At 39.7% G+C, this 19,302-nt stretch overlaps 1 protein-coding gene and 1 long non-coding RNA gene across 5 annotated transcripts in view; one reads left to right on the top strand and one right to left on the bottom strand.

The window, feature by feature from the left end:
• The window catches only part of Fbxo16 (F-box protein 16), a 53,716-nt gene that overhangs the window by 10,866 nt on the left and 23,548 nt on the right, over positions 1–19,302 (top strand). For 3 of the 4 annotated variants that reach the window (XM_046442967.2, XM_046442968.2, XM_046442969.2), the window contains 3 exons: positions 1,281–1,316; positions 12,208–12,414; positions 17,174–17,338. In XM_046442967.2, the coding sequence (XP_046298923.1) occupies positions 1,281–1,316; positions 12,208–12,414; positions 17,174–17,338 (408 nt within the window). The remainder of the gene's footprint in view (positions 1–1,280; positions 1,317–12,207; positions 12,415–17,173; positions 17,339–19,302) is intronic. The other variant, XM_046442970.2, reaches the window with a different exon arrangement.
• Positions 1,025–6,701, bottom strand: LOC124091767 (uncharacterized). The gene is made up of 3 exons (XR_006851430.2): positions 6,619–6,701; positions 5,740–5,769; positions 1,025–1,528 (listed from the first exon to the last, which is right to left on the bottom strand). It is a non-coding gene; the product is annotated as an uncharacterized LOC124091767 (long non-coding RNA).

Below are 19,302 nucleotides of genomic sequence, written 5' to 3'. Positions count from 1 at the left end.
GATTTTTAAAAATCTCCTGTGTTCCATAGCTTCTCTTCTGTTTTTGTCTAGAAATTCTGAGTTTGTCTATTGCCCTTATTTGTCCTGGTGGCAGTTTATTGTGGGGAGGGATCTTCTTTTTCTTCTTCTAAATGTGTGAAGCGTCTACCTGTGATGTAGAGATACCCCAGACAGGTGCAAAAGCAGCATTTCACTGGTCCCCAGTCGGTTGTTGAAGCAGTTATTTCAGTTCCTGTTTCATATGCTCCTGGCAACCAGAGTTTGAAAGGAAAGGAAAGCATTATGGAGCCGTAAAACCCGCTCCTCGTCCTCCCCCATAAAAAGGGAAGAAATAGGTCTGAGCCGCCTCTCCAAGCAGGGACATTCTTGCAGTGCTGGAATTTAGGTAGTGCCAAGGAGAAGGGGAAAACATCCATCTGATTCTGAAAGCTGACAGAGGGTGTATGTGTTGGAGGGAGAGAGACATTCACATATGTTCATTACTGTCTCTTCCTCTTCTCAAACCCCCTCCTCTGCCAAACATACCCACATTAGTCTTCCCCTCCTCACTTGCTCAGATCCACATATGCACTGATGCTCAGAAAAACACCTAGACACCAACATATAAATACAGTCCCACTGTACTGCTACATCCATAAGGATATCCAGTCTCACAACCACATACATTCAGTTCAACAAACATGGCTGCTTGTACCACGCCATGGACAGCACTGCACGTTGGACATGGCAACATGAAGGAGGGAGGCATGGTTTCTATCCACACAGTGCGTAAAAATAAACCTCTACAGCTGAATATGCAGTCGCAAGCCCAGAGGTACCCAGAAATTACTAACCCTACAAACATAATAAGTACCGCGACACCCATTTATATGTGTACACACTGAAATATAAAATCAAAGCTGCTCATTCATAAATTTTATAAATTCTCACACCACTAGTGTTGATATGTTTTGGAGGGAGAGCACCATTTTTCCTTTTTTTTCCCCCTTTGTTAGTTTGTTTATCTCCTTTCACAAATTAAAATTGACTTCTCTTTATAATTCCATTTTTTTATTATTTCTCTTAAAGAACAATCATTCTTTTTTATGTATTTCACATGGAGAAATACATTGCCTATGTTAAAAATAAGTAAAGTACCCTTCCGGGAATGACACCGGATTCTTCATACTGAGTTGACGTAGTGAATACTTATTTACTGATCCTTCAATGATGCTGTTCTTGTAATGGATATTTTGAACCATGATATATGAAGTCACCCAATTCTCTCTTACCTATTGCAGGTATTTGAAGAAAGAAAAGCTCTGCTTGGAAAATGGGTAAGCATTTAAAACATGGCTATTTCTGCATTATCATCTGCTGTAGTCTGTAGTCTGTTCAGGCTGCTATAATAAAAACCATAGACTTAGTGCCTTGTAAACAACAGATGTTGATTTTTCTTAGTTCTGGGGCTTGAAGTCCAAGGTCAGGGTGCTGGCATATTCAGTGTCTGGTGAGTCTTCTCCAAGGCCAGCCATCTCGCTGTGTCCTGCTGTGGCAGAAAAGGGGAGAGAGCTCTCTGGGTTCTCTTTTATAAGAGCACTAATCCCCCTCATGAGGGCTCCACCCTTATGACCTAATCACCCCAAGGCTCCTGCCTCCTAATCCCGTCACACTGGAGTTTAGGATGTCAATATATAAATTTGAAGGACACAAATACTCAGTCTATGGCATTATCATAGAGCCCCAAGAATTCAGCCTGGACTTCATACGGCCGTGTGCATGCTCATTTCCTGAGAAGCATGACTGCTAGGGTTCAGTCAGGAGACAGGAATCATGCTATTTTAACAGACAGAATTTAATGAAAGGATAGATTTAAGAAATATTAGAAAATGGAAAACCTGAGAAGGGAGCGCTGAGTTTCCATGGTGATAGAGCTGGGGTACTACCAGCCACACTGATACCCCCAAGGGTTCAGAGGGAGGACCTCCAGCCCAAAGTTCTAAGGAATAGAGTAGCTGACTTCACAGCCAGCTGCTTCTGCTTGTGTGAGGGAGCATGACAGTGTTCAGGGGTGAAAAAACACCTGGACCCTGGAGTCAACTGCTACCATCAGGGCAAAGAGTCCAGATGATCCTCCCAGGAACAGCAAGCAAATGGAGAGGAGTGTGTCTCTTCTTCCTTAGTTGCCCCCTAGTCCCTCCCCACAGGCTGCACTTAGTGGCAGCTGGCTGTCAAAGAAGAAATATGGCTGCAGAGCCCCAGCCTCCTGTGCTCACAAAGGAGAATATAGACATTGGGGTTTGGGCCTGAGAGGAGGATGGTCCTTAGTAACCAGCACAGTTCACTCAGCACTCCACATCCTTTTATAGCCTCCACCTGTACTGCAACTTCACAAGTGAACTCTAACAACCTCGTGCTTTTGCCTACCAAAGTACAAATATCCTTCATCACTAATAAGAACTTTCTCATCTGTTACTCAAATGGGGAGACTGAGAATCCCAATGGTCATGGTCCATCCCTGGATCTATATATCTGGGCAATGTATGTTACTTGTCAAATTCCTCTACAGTCCCTCCTAAATGTTCTCTGCTACCCAGGAGAATTGAAAACATGTGGTCATACAAAAACTCACACAAAAATGTCCACAGCAGCAACATTCAGTACAGTCATAAAGTGTAAGTGGTCCAAATGTCCATCAATAGATGAATGAATAGATGAAATGTGGTGTGAGCACATGATGGGAATATTTATTCAGCTATAAAAAAAAGGAAATTCTGACACATATCACAACTTGGATGAATGTTGAAGACATTGTGCTAATTGAAATAAGCCAGTCACAAGAACAAAAGTGGAGTAGAGATCATCAGGGGATGGGGAGTTGGTGTTTAAGGGGCACAGAGTTCAGGATGATGAAAAAGTTCTGGAGAGGGTGATGGTTGCACAACAGCATATCTAATCTCACTGGACTGTACTCTTGTAAATGGTTAAAGGGGTAAATCTTAGATATATTTTAGCAAAACTAAAAAGTAAGGGTTAAAAAAAAAAGGAATGAAGCACTGATGCACGCTGCAACACGGATGGACTGTGTAAACATTTTACTGAGTGAAAGAAGCCAAACAGAGACAACATATGGTGTGTTTCCATTTATATGAAATGTCCATAATGGCAAATATTCAGAGACAGAAAGAGATATTAGCAGTTTCCAAGGAATAGGGGAAGAAGGACATGGAAAGTGACTGTAATGGGCCCGGGGTTTCTTTCTGGGGAATGAAATGCTCTGAGATTAGATTCTATGGAACGTGATTTATATTAAATTTTTAAAAGACCAAGACTCTGAGGTTCATTTGGCTAAAGACTAATGGAAAGTACTAGTTCTGGATCTTTTCTGTATTGTTCTGGAAACCCCCGTTGTAGGGGTATTTATTAAGTTTTTTAAAAAATCATACATTTTTAAAATTGTATACATAATATAATCCTCTGTAAGGATGCACATGAAAAGGGGTAATATCAATTTTCTCCAGGGAGGAGAATTTTGTATCTGGAACAGGATGGAAATGACTTGTTTCATTGAATAGCCTTTTATACCTTATGGTATTTTTTTTTTCTTTCAGTACTGGGGATTGAATCCAGGGGAACTCTGTCACCAAGCTTCACCCCAGCCCTGTTCATTTTGAGACAGGGGCTTGCTAAATAGCCCAGGCTGGCTTTGAACTCGCAATCCTCCTGCCTCAGCCTCCCAAGTAGCTGGAATTGCAGGAATGTACCACCACACTCAGCCTATACCTTATAATCACAAAATAATAGTAAAAAAATTCTCAAAATAATAAAATTTGGGGCTGGGGTTGTGGCTCAGTGGTAGAACTCTCCCCTAGCACGTGTAAGGTGCTGGGTTTGATCCTCAGCACCGCATAAAAATAAATAAGTAAAATAAAGGTATTGTGTCCACCTACAGCTAAAATTTTTTTAAATAATAATAGTAATAAAATTTCACCATAGTGAATCTTCAGATCATGTACAACCACAAGACTGGGATCCTAATTAGAATAAGATGTACTCTGTATTTGTTTAAATATGTCAAAATATACTCTCCTCTCATGTATAACTAAAAAGAACAAATAAAAAAAAAACTATAAGCAAAAATAAATAAATAAAATTTTACGTTAAAAATGTACCAAAAAGCCAGGCTGAGCTAGGAGGATTGTGAGTTCAAAGTCAGCCTCAGTAGCTTCAAGGCACTAAGCAACTCAGTGAGACCCTGTTTCTAAATAAAATACAAAATAAGGGTGGAGATGTGGCTTAGTGGTTTAGTGCCCCTGAGCTCAATCCCTGGTACATCCCCACCCCCCCCACCCCCGTCAAAAAATGTACTAAAAATTAAGAAATGAAAACATTTCAAAATTTAAAAACCTAATTGAATTTTTCTGTTCTATTTATGTTTTAAAAGTAATTTTGCATTTGTTTCCAACAATTTATAAAGGGACTTATTTAGAATGACCTAGTTTTGCACAGTTTTTCTACATTGATATAATCAGGGCTAATGTTCAGCCAATACTCTTGGTATGGTTGACCAGCTTCTGTCTATTTTGGTTGGTTGGTGGCATTGCCAGTTGTTAAATGTTTTTAATAATCATTCTGAATAAAACTCAAGGTCTTCAAACAACAACAACTTCCTCCTCCTCCTCCTCCTCCTCCTCCTCCTCCTCCTCCTCCCAGGGATTGAACCCAGGGGCACTTTAACCACTGAGTCACATCTCCAATCCCTTTTTTTTTTTTTTTTTAATTTAGAGACAGGGTCTCACTGAGTCACTTAGAGAGCCTCAATAAATTGCTGAGGCTGGCCATGAACTTGTGATCCTCCTGCCTCAGACTTTGGAGGTGCTGGTATTACAGGCATGCACCACCAGGGATGGTTTCTATCTTCTTTCTCATTGTATGTCCCTAGATGATTGCCAGGCATTTAATAATTATTTTCTGAATGAATAAATGATATTCAGTTATTTTTTCTTTTGTCCTACAGCAATCTTGTTCCTCAAATGCACTAAATCATGTTAGATAGGTACTCCCCCAAAGATACCAAATTTTAATTTAGTGTTTCTTGGGATTTTAATTGTAGGGATCAAGTTTTTATTTTAAAGTTTAATCTAGCATTAAAAGTAAAGTTGTTTTTAAAACCTGTGCAGAGATAAGACGTAATATGATTCTTATTTGATAACAGACAATCCAAAAGTATCGTATATTTGGATATCAGCTTTCACTTTTGTTCATGTGTGCACATGGTTCTGTCTGCTGTTTTGTACAGCAGCAAACAGAGTAAGAGAAACTAAAAGATCTCTGCATTACTGTGCCATGCTGCTCCTTAATCCCTCATCTTTCAAATCCTCTCTGCTCTTCAATCCCAGTTAGAGAAGGAAATTGCCTCTCAAATCTGCTGAAAATATCAACATGGAAGAATTTGCATTTAAAAGCCTCTTAGACTTTCTCTCAGTTTCTGATATGTTGTTAACCAAAATAATGGCAATATAAAAAATTGATAAAGTGGATGTGTACTTTGTATACGTCTTTTCTTTTTTTGGCCAACTTAGGCAAGCTCTCTACTACTGAGCAATATTGCATCCCTAATAAAGTGGATGATATCATTGCATCACTTTTAACTTGCTGGAAGCAACCATAATCAGAGTTAAAATTTAAAAAGAAACAGGGAACACTGTTTTGCACATTGTCTGATAGGTATAGGATGTAGTTTAGAGTCAGAGCACTTACCTGGCATGCAGAAGGCCCTGGGTTTGATCCCTAGCACCAGGAAAGAAGAAGAAAAAAGGAAGACAAAAAGATAGGATTAACACCTAGGACATATAAGGAGTCCCTGCTAATCAATTTTTTAAAAACCCATGAACAAAGTACAAATATCCCTACAAAATAAGAACAAGAATATACAAAAATAAGTAAATAGCCAATAAACACTAAAACTATTCTCTGTTTCACTGAAATCAGAGAAATGCAAACTAAAACAATGAAACCCCAATTCTCTCCCCCTTGCCTATGTAGCAAAACTTGAAGAGAGAGTTAATATCCAGTTTAAATAAGGAATCGCTGGGGAGCAGGAGGATGCTCTCAAATACAATTCAAGGGAATGTAAAATGGTAAAGAATATTTAGTTTGGGTGAAAGCTTTTTAAAGACAGTGTGATAGGACCTACTAAATTTTAAAAACATGTACCCTTTGAACCTGTAATTCCACTTTTATTTATCTGTAGTAGAAAAATATTCATGTGGGACTTGAAAAACATGTACCAGAATATTGGAGTATTTTTTTTTTTTTGTAAAGAATCTAAATGGTATCAGTAGGGCTGGGGATATTGCTCATTGGTAGAGCAGCACTTGCCTAGCATGCCCAAGGCCAAGGGTTCAATAAAAAAAAAAAAAAGAAGTTATCAGTAGTAAATAGAGGGCTGGGATGTGGGGTTAGTAGAAGAGCACTTGCCTAATATGCATAAAAATAAGTCCTGAGTTTGATCTCCAGTTCTGGGGGGGAGGGATTAAATAAAAGAAAAATAAGTGAATGGAGCAAATAGATTATGGCATATCTGAGATAGGGATTTAGGATAAAGAGAGAGAGAGAGAGAGAGACACTGAATCTTACGGGAAATGCCCACAAGCCATTGAGATGCACAAAGCACAGCTGTAAGTCTTGAGCTTAAGTGATGTGCCCTTGGCCCATGCCCTTGTAAAAGAGGACAATGTGCAAGCCAAGGAAAACTGGCTGGAAACCATGTGGCTCCACCCTGCCTCCACCTCTGCCCAGCCCTCTGTAAATGTTAACTCCTCACATTCTCCCTTGAGTCCTTACTCCAAAGCAGTCTTTTGAGACTGCCCCCTTCCCCCTCGAACGTGTATATATTTTCCTAAATAAACCTCAGTCTATGCCTTTGACTGGGATGTGCTGAAATTCTTTCCATCATATATGCCAAGAATACCACTGGTCCTGAGTCAAGTTCCTCTTCTCTCTGGGAACTCCTGGGACCCTTTTCAGGAGACATCTCTCTCCTGCAACATATTCATCCTACTGGGAATGAATGAGGAAACAATACATTCTGGAGTTCATTATACATTAGGGACATGTATGGCTATTCCGTAGTATTCCATGGAATGGGAAGGCTCTTATTTAATTGCTTTTTTTTTTTTTTTTGGTATGCAGTGATTGAACCCAGGGACACTTAACCACTGAGCTATATCCCCATCCCTTTTTATTTTTCATTTTTGAGACAGGTCTTTCTAAGTTTCTTAGAGCCCCATTAAATTGCTGATGCTGGCTCTGAACCTGTGATCCTCCTGCCTCAGCCTCTGAAGTAGCTAGGATTACAGGCATGCATCATGCCCAGCTAACTGCTTCTTCATTGAGTGGTGTGTGTGTGTGTGTGTGTGTGTGTGTGTGTGAGAGAGAGAGAGAGAGAGAGAGAGAGAGAGAGAGAGAGAGAGAGAATACATAAAAAGGCATGGATATCAAACTTCTGAAAGCTCGTTATGTCTGGGGAATGAAGTGAGATTTGATGAAGAGATGTGTTTACAAGTTTTATGTTTGATTTTACCAAACCTGTTTGAAACTTTAAAAACACAAACATTTTTATACTTTAATTGTGGGATTGAATTTTTTATAATAGGACTCGGAAACTCAACCAGAGTAAGATAGTCTAACCAAAACCCCCCAAATAACAACCCCCCCTTCACTCGGCTCCCTCCCCCGCCACATCCTTGCCTTCCAGGGTGAGATGGGTGGGACGACAGCCCCAGCAACTCTTCACCCCTTCGATCTGCAGCAAGAATCCTGTAACAGCTGCTCTAAAAATAGCAGGTTCACAGTTCTAGTGGAGTGGAGGGAAGCCCTGTAAAACAGCATTCTTTAGGAGTACATCTGAAGGGAGGCGCAGTAGAAGATGCTAGAAAGGGAGATTCACGCCTGCTTTCCTGTTGTGGGTGTTTTTACTGGAAGAGAGATGCAAGAACTGTGGGAGGTCATCAGATGCCTATACAATCGGCTCTGCCAAGGACCACCTAATTTTTGGATTATTCCAAGCACCTTCTAAAACCCAAACAGATCTCCCCTACTGTTAAGCATTCTTGAGTCACCTACCTACCTTGAATGGTAGGAGTTCAAGGAATGCAAATTAGTTTTCTATTAACCTAAACAAACACAATTAGAAAGGACTAACCCTCGAGGCAAAGAACACCTATCAAAACCAAATTTAAATGATGTTTGACCATTGTCACCAGGGAAATAAATGAGGAACCAGTGTGATTATCTTTTTAATCTCTAGAGCAAAGTGTTCACATTTTTAATAGATTTTTTCAGTATACATTTTATAAGCCTAATGTTCTGTTATAGTCATTTAAAATCACTGCTTCCATAACCTGAACTCATCCTCCACCGTGGGCACCAAGGAAAGCAGACAAGCAAACCTCAATCATCCGGAGAAATGAAGGAAGGAGACCAGGCAGAGAGCCACACAAAGGTTTATTTGTCTATAGAGAGGAGAGAGGCCCCGAGATGTTATGTTCGGGTGCTCAGCTTTTGTAGGGTAGGGGCTTGGAGGTGTAGCTGTGGCGATGGGATAGGCTCGGGGTGCTTAAGTGAGAGCTAGGAGGGTGGGAATAGCATGGGATTGGCTTAGGTGGATGGCACCTTGAGGTTTTCCAGAGCAAAGGGGTCGTGTCCTTCTGGGATTGGCTTAGGGTTATGGTACCATGGGGTAGGTCACTAATGGGGTTGGGAGGAGTTCCTGTAAGAGGAAGTACAGGAAAGCAAAGCTTAAGTGGAGGGTGACATTTAAAATGGCTGCTCGAATGTTAAATCAATACTCTATATATGTCTTCTTTTTACATTGTATCTTTACACCACTCTGGCACCCCACACCACTGTAGCTGTCACCTACAGTGACTCATGCACTGTTTTGAAATAATCCTCATGATAGCCCTTTATTTAGCTATAATTATTCTTAATGTATAAATGAGGAAATTTAGACTGAAATATTTCTAGTGAGTATTAGGGAGTAATATAAATTAAGAGTGAGACACCCAGTGTTCTCTCTTGTCAATCAATGCAAACTTAGAAACTAAAAGAACTTGGTTTGGGTTGTAGCTCAGCAGTAGAGCGCTCACCTTGCACGTGCAAGACCCTGGGTTCCATCCTCAGCACCACATAAAAATAAATAAGTGAAATAAAGATATTGTGTCCAACTACAATTAAAAAATAAATATTAAAAAAATAACTTGGTTTAGAGTCTTAAGAATTGCAATTCAGGAGTCATGGGTTCATATAGCTGTGAATCAGTGTTCTGAAGGAGGTGGGGAAGTAAGAGCTGATATGGATGGAAAACTCTTGAATCTATGACAAAGTAATTAAAATTATTTAAAGAGAAACTCCTGTTGATCTGGTCACAGTGCAAGTCTGCAGTTCCAGCTGCTCCAGAGAGTGGGAGAATCACTTGAGGCCAACATAGTGAGACCCCCCCCCCATCTCAAAAAAGGAGAGAAAAAGAGGAATGCTTATTGAAATTGAACAAGAATGCAAGGGAATACCCAAGGTGATGTTTCCCAGTCTGTGTCCAATACCTCAATGATGACAAATTCACACACACAGACACAATGCCAGGGCTACGTGACCAAGCTGTGACAGGTAGATAAAAGAAGCATGGCTTGGTGCCTCTGTAATCTCAGCCTTGTGGGAGCCTAAGGCAGCCTCAGCAATTAAGCAAGGCCCTATCTCAAAATTAAAATAAGTAATCAAAAGAATTTAAAGGGGGCTGGGGATGTGGCTCAAGCGGTAGCACGCTCGCCTGGCATGCGTGCGGCCCAGGTTCAATCCTCAGCACCACATACAAACAAAGATGTTGTGTCCGCCGAAAACTAAAAAATGAATATTAAAAAATTTTCTCTCTCTCTCTCTCTCAAAAAAAAAAAAAAAAAAAGAATTTAAAGGGCTGGGGAATAGACATCAGTGGTAAAGCGCCCCTAGGTTAAATCCCCAGTATTAATAAACAAACAAACAAATAAATAAGTGCATAAACCAAACAGGAATTCCATAAAACCAGAGTCCAGTGACCTCTGGCTATGTAGCTAGGGTTTCTGGGCACAGCTTTTTGCTATCAAAAGTTGAGGGGCCCATAGTTGATGTTCCAAATGATACCTTCCGACATGTAGAAGTCCTGACTTATTCAAGGTCCTCTGAATCTCTTCTGAAAATTCTTTCACTTTGGAAAGCTTTTAATTGGGCTTTTCCTGTATTTTCACACTCCCAAGCCCCCTTCACTTACCTCCAAGCCCACCATAATGTTTTACTCCCTCCTCTCATGTTGCACAGTTTGTTTAGCTGGTCCCCTTTTGTCTGGTGTTTGAGTTATCGCTGATTTATTGCAGTGATAGTAATTATATCATGAAATATTTTTTTTTGTAATTCTGACCATCCTAGGTCCTCACATAGTCAGTCTCTATGGAGTCACATAGCACTGCCTAAAAGTAATTTTAAAAAAAGGTAGTTTCAATCTTCATTTTGCCTCCCAAAGAAAAAGCATAGGTCCAGTTCAAAACTCATGGCAAGGATTGGGGATATAGTTCAGTTGGTAAAGTGCTTGCCTTGCATGCACAAGGTCCTGGGTTCAATCCCCAGCACCACACACACAAGAAAAACGACTCACTATAATCCTTGTCAAGTCTGCTTCTCGGTCCCTGATACTCCCCTAGTAACTACTATAGACACTATCAAAGCTGCTATGATCCCCATAATTCCCATCAAGCCAAAGCCTCGTAGCTCTGCTTCTATCTCCTCACACCTCCCCCTTGGCTCTCTTATTATAGATCAGTTCAGCTTCTCCTTCCTTCCCTGGCCCCAGCCATTCTGGTCTGGTATCTCTCCATTTATTTTTGTAAGAATCCATCCCAAAAGACCTGGAAAGAAGTCTCCCTTAGTGGGAGGTGGAGATATGGGTTGTGCAGAAACAGGGAACACTGCACACATGAATCAGTTTTATTCCTGTGGTATTTGTAGTGAGGCTCTAATTTTCTCATTTTATTCAAGGTTTTTTTTCCCCCATCTTTGAATTATAATCTCCAAAGTGAGATTCGTGGGTCACTGAACAGATCTATAATAGCAAATAGTTTTAATCAAGAAGTATTCCTACCAATTATCAAAATAAATCATATAGCTATAATGAAGTTGATTTTTCATAAGCCTTGAGAAAATAAACTTTTGCCTTATATGCCCTTTTAGGTAAGGCAGTATATTATATGATTACAACTCAAAGTCATTATAATGTCAGACTAAAGATAACTGCTGGGGCTGTAGCTCAGTGGTAGAGCTGCTTGCCTAGCAAGTGTGAGACACTGGCTTCGTAAAAATAAATAAATAAAAAGTTATCGTGTCTATCCACAACTAAAAATATTTATAAGAAGATAACTGCTAAATATCTATATGTGAAATATAATGATATGCAAAAATTCAACTAGCCCAACTTCCCAATTTTCTCTTCTGCAGTGAGTTAGGAAAGAAAAGAGAGGTTCAGACTTTGAGTGAAGTGGTCCCTCAGCTGGTGGATGCTCTTCCCTCAGAGCCTTTCTTTTGGTTTTCAGTAATTCCCATGTTCTCATCTTGGTCCACTGCTCGTCTTGGGACTGGTTTAGGGTAATCTCTGGATTCTTTGGTTTTTTCCCCTCGGTACTCTTTGTTCCAGGCCCTACCTTTACTCTCCAACCATATCAGTTAATTCACACATTAGTGAGAATTTAACCCAACATACTCCACTCACCAGGGCTCTTGGCCTGTTATACCTTATCTCTAATTGTGATTTCAAGGGTCCTGGAGTTTTAAGCACTGATGAGCTAATGTAGGAATTATTTGGAGGGAGAGAAGCTGCCCAGGCACCTTTTCTTGGAATTGTATTTTATACGTATATATTGTTTCAGCGTCTGCACATGGTTAGCTTACTATCCTTATGCAATTCAAGGGCAGAGGAGCACTTCTGAGTACACACGCTGGCCATGCACGTGGTCATATATATAAATGTGGGAAAGAACAGGTCGGTGGCAAACATGGAATTTATTGACCTGGGAAGAAATACATGATATACATGGGAAGTAAATGACTAAGCTCATCTTCTATGCCACTCTCATTTCTTCCTCGTAATAAAGATCTACTATCAGACCAAATTGGGAGGTTTCCATGTACGTTTTGTTTTTCCAGTTTGACAAATGGACAGACTCTCAGCGGAGAAGAATCCTCACAGGTCTGTTGGAACGCTGCTCGCTGTCACAACAAAAGTTCTGCTGTCGAAAGCTTCAGGAAAAAATTCCAGCAGAAGCCCTGGACTTCACCACCAAGCTTCCTAGGGTGTTATCCATATATATCTTTTCCTTCCTTGACCCCCGGAGCCTTTGTCGTTGTGCACAGGTAAAGGCAAAGAAATGGCAGACGGCATTTTCTAACGTTAGCCTCCAGAGGCTCTAAAACTAGAATAACTTAAGGACGAAACCCACATGTACACGCATAGAACCAAGCCACAAGCTGGGTGTGGTGGCACATGCCTATAATTCCAGCCACTTGGGAGGCTGGGCCAGGAGGATTGCAAGTTCAAGGCCAGCATCAGCAACTTAATGAGGCCCTAAGCAATTTAGTGAGACTCTGTCTCAAAATAAAAAATAAAAAGGGCTAGAGATGTGGTTCATTGGCTAAGTGCCCTGGGTTCAATCCCTGGTACCAAGGGGGAAAAAACACAAAAAACGAGCAACAGATGCTTAGTCTTTTTTTTTTTTAAATATATTTTTAGTTGTAGTTGGACACAATACCTTTATTTTATTTATTTATTTTTATGTGGTGCTGAGGATCGAACCCAGGGCCTTGCACATGTGAGGCAAACAGTTTACCACTGAGCTACAGCTACAGCCCCTAGATGCTTAGTCTTTATAGTTTGCATGATCCTCTGCCTTATTTGAGTCCAACTCTGTATTTAGTGCTCAAAATAGAGAACAAAGTATAAGTCATCATTAGTGTCCACAAAAAAGTATCAGGGGCTGGGGTTGTGGCTCAGTGGTAGAGTGCTTGCCTAGCAGGTATGAGGCATTGGGTTGGATTCTCAGACCATATACACACAAAAAGTAAAACAAAGTTATAAAAAAAATCACATTAAAAAAAAAAGTATAGTTGGGGAGATACATACACATCTAAGAAATGGTCTCTCAACAGGAAAGTCTTTTAATCCACAGTATACAACTATAATAAAATCCTAAATTGTATATTGAAGGCCATCCATGAAGATAAAAGTGCAAAATAAGGTGCTCGTGAGATAAGACAAAAGAGTATGAGACTGCCAGGCACAGTGGCACATGCCTGGATCTCATAGGCTTAAGAGGCTGATTCTGGAGGATCACAAGTTCAAAGCCAGCCTTAGCAACTTAGCAAGTGCTAAGCAACTCAGTGAGACTCTGTCTCTAAATAACATATAAAAAGGGCTGGAGATGTGGCTGAGTGGTTGAGTGCCCCCAGGTTCAATCCCCAGTAAAAACAAAAACAAAAAAAAACAGAGTATGAGACTCAAAGAGACCCAAGTGGGCAAGTGTGCTCACAGAAGCCTTGGAAAAGGAGCTGGCCATCATTTTCTTGCAGGTAATTCCATAGTGTATTAAAGCAAAGTTAAATTAATTAAGATGTAAAATGGACAGTTATTTGTTGAGCCTTTTCATAGAGTTTAGTAAAACTAGAAAGTACCTACTACTATTCACTCATAGATGTGTAATATGTTAATTTTAGTTCTTAAAATTAAGAAAATAAATGCATCAAGAAAGATGTATTATTCAATAAATAGTGTTGAGACACTTGGGCAGGATCTAGAAAACCAATAGAATAAAAGATTTATATGACACCAAAGGAAACCATTCCAGTACTCAGAGAAAATACCTGGAAGGAGGCCTTTGTGAGTATTCTATAATGTCCAGAGGCCTTAAGGAAATGTCTGCTTCAGTCTTGCTTTATGCATTTTATGTTGTAAACAGGAATGGAAAAAGCAAGACTTTAAATTGTGGCTATAAAATTTACTGCAAATAAAGCTAATTTCTTATTTTTTAAAAGAATTCCTACCAATTGCTGGGTGTGGTGGCACACACCTGTAATCCCAGCTGAGGCAGGAGGATGGTGAGTTCCATGTCTCAAAGTAAAACTTTAAAAAGGGCTGGGAATGTAGCTCAGTGAAGCCCTGGGTTCAATCCTCAGTATTGAAAAAAAAAATTCCCATAAGTCTGTATTAAAGAAAAAAAAAAAGAGTAACCACCCAGCAGAAGAAAAATGAGCAAAGAAAAATCATCAAGTGGTTCACAGCAAAATAAATGCACCAGTAGAGGAGAGGAAGGGGATGGAGAGGGAGGGAGAAGGGGAGGGCTGGGGGAAGAACTAGGGAATGAAGTCTACCAAATTACAAGTGCAATATGTCTGTTTACAGATACACCACAAGAAGTCACGTGTGTGTGTGTGTGTATGTGTATGTGTGTGATGCACTAATTAAAATAATGATAACAATACTAGACAGGATCAGTTAAGTAAGCGTATGGGGAGGAAGGAGGAGAGGGAAAGGAAAGTTACCAGGGAATGAGATTGATCAAATTATGTAATATGCCTGTACAATATGGCACAATGAATCCCAGTATGATGCATAATTATAATGCACCAATAAAATTTTTTAAAACTCTTCTACCAAAAATATATAAAGAAATGCAGATGTCTCTGCCGTAGGTGGGATGCTGAGCCTCATTATGACAGGCCATTTTCATCACTCAGATTGGCTGAGCTTTACTTTTTTAAATAATATTCTATATTAGTAAGGGTGTGAGAAAACAAGTATTTTATATATTGTGTGTCGATAAAATGGTACAGTGTCCAGTGGTACAATGGAGAACAACCTGCTAGTATTATATTTTAAAAATAAAATTCCTGGGGCTGTGATGTGGCTCAAGCGGTAATGCGCTCACCTGGCATGCACGGGACGCTGGTTTCCATCCTCAGCACCACATAAAATAAAGATGTTGTGTCCACCAAAAACTGAAAAATAAATATTAAAAATAAAATAAAATTCCTTTTATCCTACCAGTTCCACTTCGTGGACTTTGTCTGATGGGTGTGCTTCAACATGTATGAAAATCATTTCTGTTTAAATACCATTGTGGCATTGTTTGTCATAGCAAAAGGCTGGAATCAACAGAAAGGCCCACCAGTGGGGCACTGGGTAAATAAGTTGCAATGATCTCCAAGGTAGGTTATCAGCAAAAAAAAAAGGGGGGGGGGATGGGGAAGCACAGCTGTTAGTTCTGCCATTTTGGAAAGAAAAAGTATAGATATCTGTTTATATGTGCCTAAACTATTTCTACAACAACATACAACAACTGTCTACAGTGGTTAAATCCAGGGCTGAGAATGAGTGGCTAGAGGACAGGGATGTGTGAGACACTGACTTTTCACTCTGTGTCCGTTTGTATCTTTGGGTTTGGTATTACTGTACACACATAACCTATTCTAAAATGAAATAATTTTTTAAAAAGAGCATAGCAATCTTTTTTTTTTTTTTTTTTTGGTACTGGGAATGGAACCCAGGAAGCTCTTGACCACTGAGCATATCCCCAGCCCTTTTTATTTTTTTATTTCTGACACAGGGTTAGAGCCTCTCTGAATTGCTGAAGCTGGCCTGCTACTTGCTATCCTCTCAGCCTCTTGAGTTGCTGGGATTACAGGTGTGTACCACCATGCCCAACTCAAGCATAGCAATCTAAATGTCTAAGAACAAAGGACATCATACAGCCACATGATGAACTATTACGCAGCATTAGAAAAAATGTCATAAAAGAACAGAGATGCCGTGATATTTTAAATAAAGAAAACAAATTGTATATGGAGAATTTCCAAGTTTTGTTCATCATGCCTCAAAAAAAAAAAAAAAACTGAAAGGGAAAAAATTCTACTAGGTTGTTAATAATGATAGTCTCTGACTCATGGCACCATAGGTGTTGCTTTTCTTTAAGCTTCTCAGAATTTTCCAAGTTTCCCACAAAGAAAGCATTATCAATAGAGGAAATGCTATTTGGATTAGCTGATCCTCTTGTCTCCATGCACTATATGCCTATCTTGCAGGATCTCAGTGTATTTTATTCCTCTACTGACACACAACATTGTCCTTCAGCTAGATTTAAAGTAAAAGATAGTCATTGCACCAAAATGAGCTTTGAGCTGTTTTAAAAAGATGGGGCTGGGCTATGTGATGGAGAGATGGGTCTTGATAGTTTTGAAAGCTCCTACATTTTTTTTTTTTTTTAGTTGTCAATGGATCTTTATTTTATTTATTTATTTATATGTGGTGCTGAGAATCGAGCCAGTGCTAGGCAAGTGCTCTACCCATGAGCCACCACCCCAGCCCAAAGCTCCTACCTTTTAACTCTCCTCATTTCTTTCTGCCTTTGGGTGGTGGGAGGAAGAAAGGAGAGAGAGAGAGGGAAACAAAAGACAACTTGGAAACAAACACAAAACAACTCAAGTATCTAGGTCAAAAGAAGATCTAAGGAAAACAGGGTGGGGGAGTAGTAATGGAGGGCTTTCTCTCCCCACCCCCACCCTGCAAACTGTCCATTAAATTCCAAGTTATTTGCCACATGAAGATTTAGGTGAGCTACATCCCCAGTCCTTTTTTTATTTTATTTTATTTTTTTCAGACAGGGTCTCGCTGAATTACTGAGGGTCTCCCTGAGTAGCAGAGGCTGCAGTCCTCTTGTTTCAGCCTCCCTGGTTGCTGAGATTACAGGCTTGTGCCATTGTACCTGGCCCTTCATGTAACCTTCATTAGGAGCTTCAGGAACCATTAGGAAGTCTCAAAGTCTACTTGAGCCTCAGTTTCCTCTTTTGCCATGAGAGTTATAATTGTACTTACCTCCCTAGATTGCTATAAGGATGGTTAATAGTGCTCAGTAAGTACAAGTGGACTCTGATTCTAAGTCTGAATTAGTTTTAAAAGTAATCCTCCTGCCTGGACAGGAAGCACTCCTGATAGGAGGTAATTATTTAACCTGTGATTTGGAAGAAAATGACAAAAAAAAAAAAATTAGGTAAGCTAGAGAAAGCGCAAGTGTAAACTGAACAGGTTGGTTGTTTTTGTTTCTCATTGTCCTTGTTTTCCCAGGTGAGCTGGCACTGGAAGAACTTAGCTGAACTGGACCAGCTCTGGATGCTAAAATGCTTACGGTTTAACTGGTACATCAATTTCTCTCCAACTCCCTTTGAGCAGGGGATATGGAAGAAGCACTATATTCTAATGGTGAAAAAACTTCATGTTACCAAGCCCAAGGTAAACTTGAGATGAAGAGCACCAAACTGTTTTCCATATTTTTCCTTTTTTTTTTGGGGGGGGGGTGGTACTGGGGATTGAACCCAGGGGCACTTTACCACTGAGCCACATCCCCAGCCCTTTTTATTTTTATTTTGACACAGAGTCTCAATAAGTTGCTTAGGACCTCCAAATTGCTGAGGCTGCCTTTGAACTTACGATCCTCCTCCATCAGCTTCCAGAGTTGCTGGGATCACAGTGTTGTGGGTTTTTCACAGAGATCACAGGGGCTCTCAGCAGGAAGCAGTGTTTATTAGTGCTGGCATTGGCCCAGCAGATTCTCATCCAAAGGCTGAGCCCCAAGCACAGTGAGGCGTAGCCTTATATACTCTGTTAGTCCTTCCCTTTATGTTAGCCCCTTTGTCTCCCCTATAGCATAACAAACATTCTGATTGGGTATTCTATACTCTAGAGTTGTGAAAATTGTGTTGTAGGCACACATAGACACTGACTGTGTTATGTTACCTTCCCTTTGTTCTGGGATGGCTCTTACTACGTACAACAGGTGTGTGCTTCCATGCCAGGCTCCCCAATATTTTTTTAACTTAAAAAATTTTATTATTATATGAATTCCTTTTATAAATTTGACTTATATGAAAGATCTAGAAAAGGCAAATATATAAATACTGAAAGCTTGTTAGTTATCTTGGTTTGGAAAGTATCTACAAATAGGTATATGAGATTTTGTTTTTGTGGTGATGAAAATGATTTAAAATAAGATGATGGGGATGATTGCACAAGTATGTAAATATAACAAAAATCATTGAATGTGTACTTAAAGTGATGAATTTTATAGTATATGAATTACATTAAATAGAATATAAACCATTGTATATACTTTGTTTTTAACCTTCAGTTAAAATTAACTTTAAATTAAAACTATTATTGTTAAATTAATTTTAATAAATTAATTTAATGTTGTCATATGAAGTTTTCTAGTTCTGTACAGCTGCTTGAGTTGAAATATGTTTCACTCTGAGGCACTCAAGGACACACTGTAAATGGAATCCAGTGTAGTTTACAAATTCCTTAAGGTCCTCTATTTGAATTTGAATTTTTGGCTGCCTGATGCATTTGGAAGCTTGCTATTCTGCTTTTTCTACTATGTACAACATTTATAATAAAGTTCCTGAATCATTTAAAAAATTATTATTAGTTATAGATGGACACATTGCCTTTATTTTATTTATTTATTTTTATGTGGTGCTGAGGCTCAAACCCAGGGCTTCATACTTGCTAGGCAAGCGCTCTACCACTGACCTACACCCCCAGCCCTGAAGTTTATTTGGTATCATTTGTAAGAGCAAGTTTTCTAATAAATTGATCATTAGGGAAGAGCACAATGGCCTATTAAAGTTGTCTTTAATCCAGAAAGTAAGCAATGTAGACATTTATTTTTATGAGTAACTTTCATTACTCATAAAAAGTAAGTAAGGCTGGATATGATGGTGCACACATATAATCCCAGTGACTCAGGAGGCTGAGGCAGGAGGATCATGGGTTCAAAGCCAGCCTCAGCAACTTAGAGAGGCCCCAAGCAACTCAGTGAGGCCCTGCCTCTAAATAAAATACAAAATAGGGCTGGGGATGTGGCTCAGTGGTCAAGTGCCCCTGAGTTTAATCCCTGGTACCCCCTCCCCCCAAAATCACCATACCTATGTTCCTTTCCTCATCAAGCTTTCTGAAATCCTCCATTTTGGAGCAGGGAGTGACATTAAATAGTGGAACTCAGGCTGCTCTGTGAGAAGAGAAAAGTGATTAACCATCTAGTAGAGTGAAAAGGGCTTTTGAGTCTTACATGTAAAAAGAGCACAGTTTTGTCTTCAGGAATAACTCCACAAAATATTTATGCATAACTATGCTTCAAAATAATGAATAGTTTGGGTGCAAGAAAATTGCCACCTCTCTGCTTGGTATTACATTTC

This window comes from Marmota monax, unplaced genomic scaffold (assembly GCF_021218885.2).
Source record: "Marmota monax isolate L192 unplaced genomic scaffold, Marmota_monax_Labrador192_F-V1.1 WCK01_AAM20220418_F8-fsc00344, whole genome shotgun sequence".
Lineage (NCBI taxonomy): Eukaryota > Metazoa > Chordata > Mammalia > Rodentia > Sciuridae > Marmota > Marmota monax.
The sequence above is the reverse complement of the archived record's forward strand: the minus strand, read 5'-3'. Positions and strand labels throughout refer to the sequence as shown.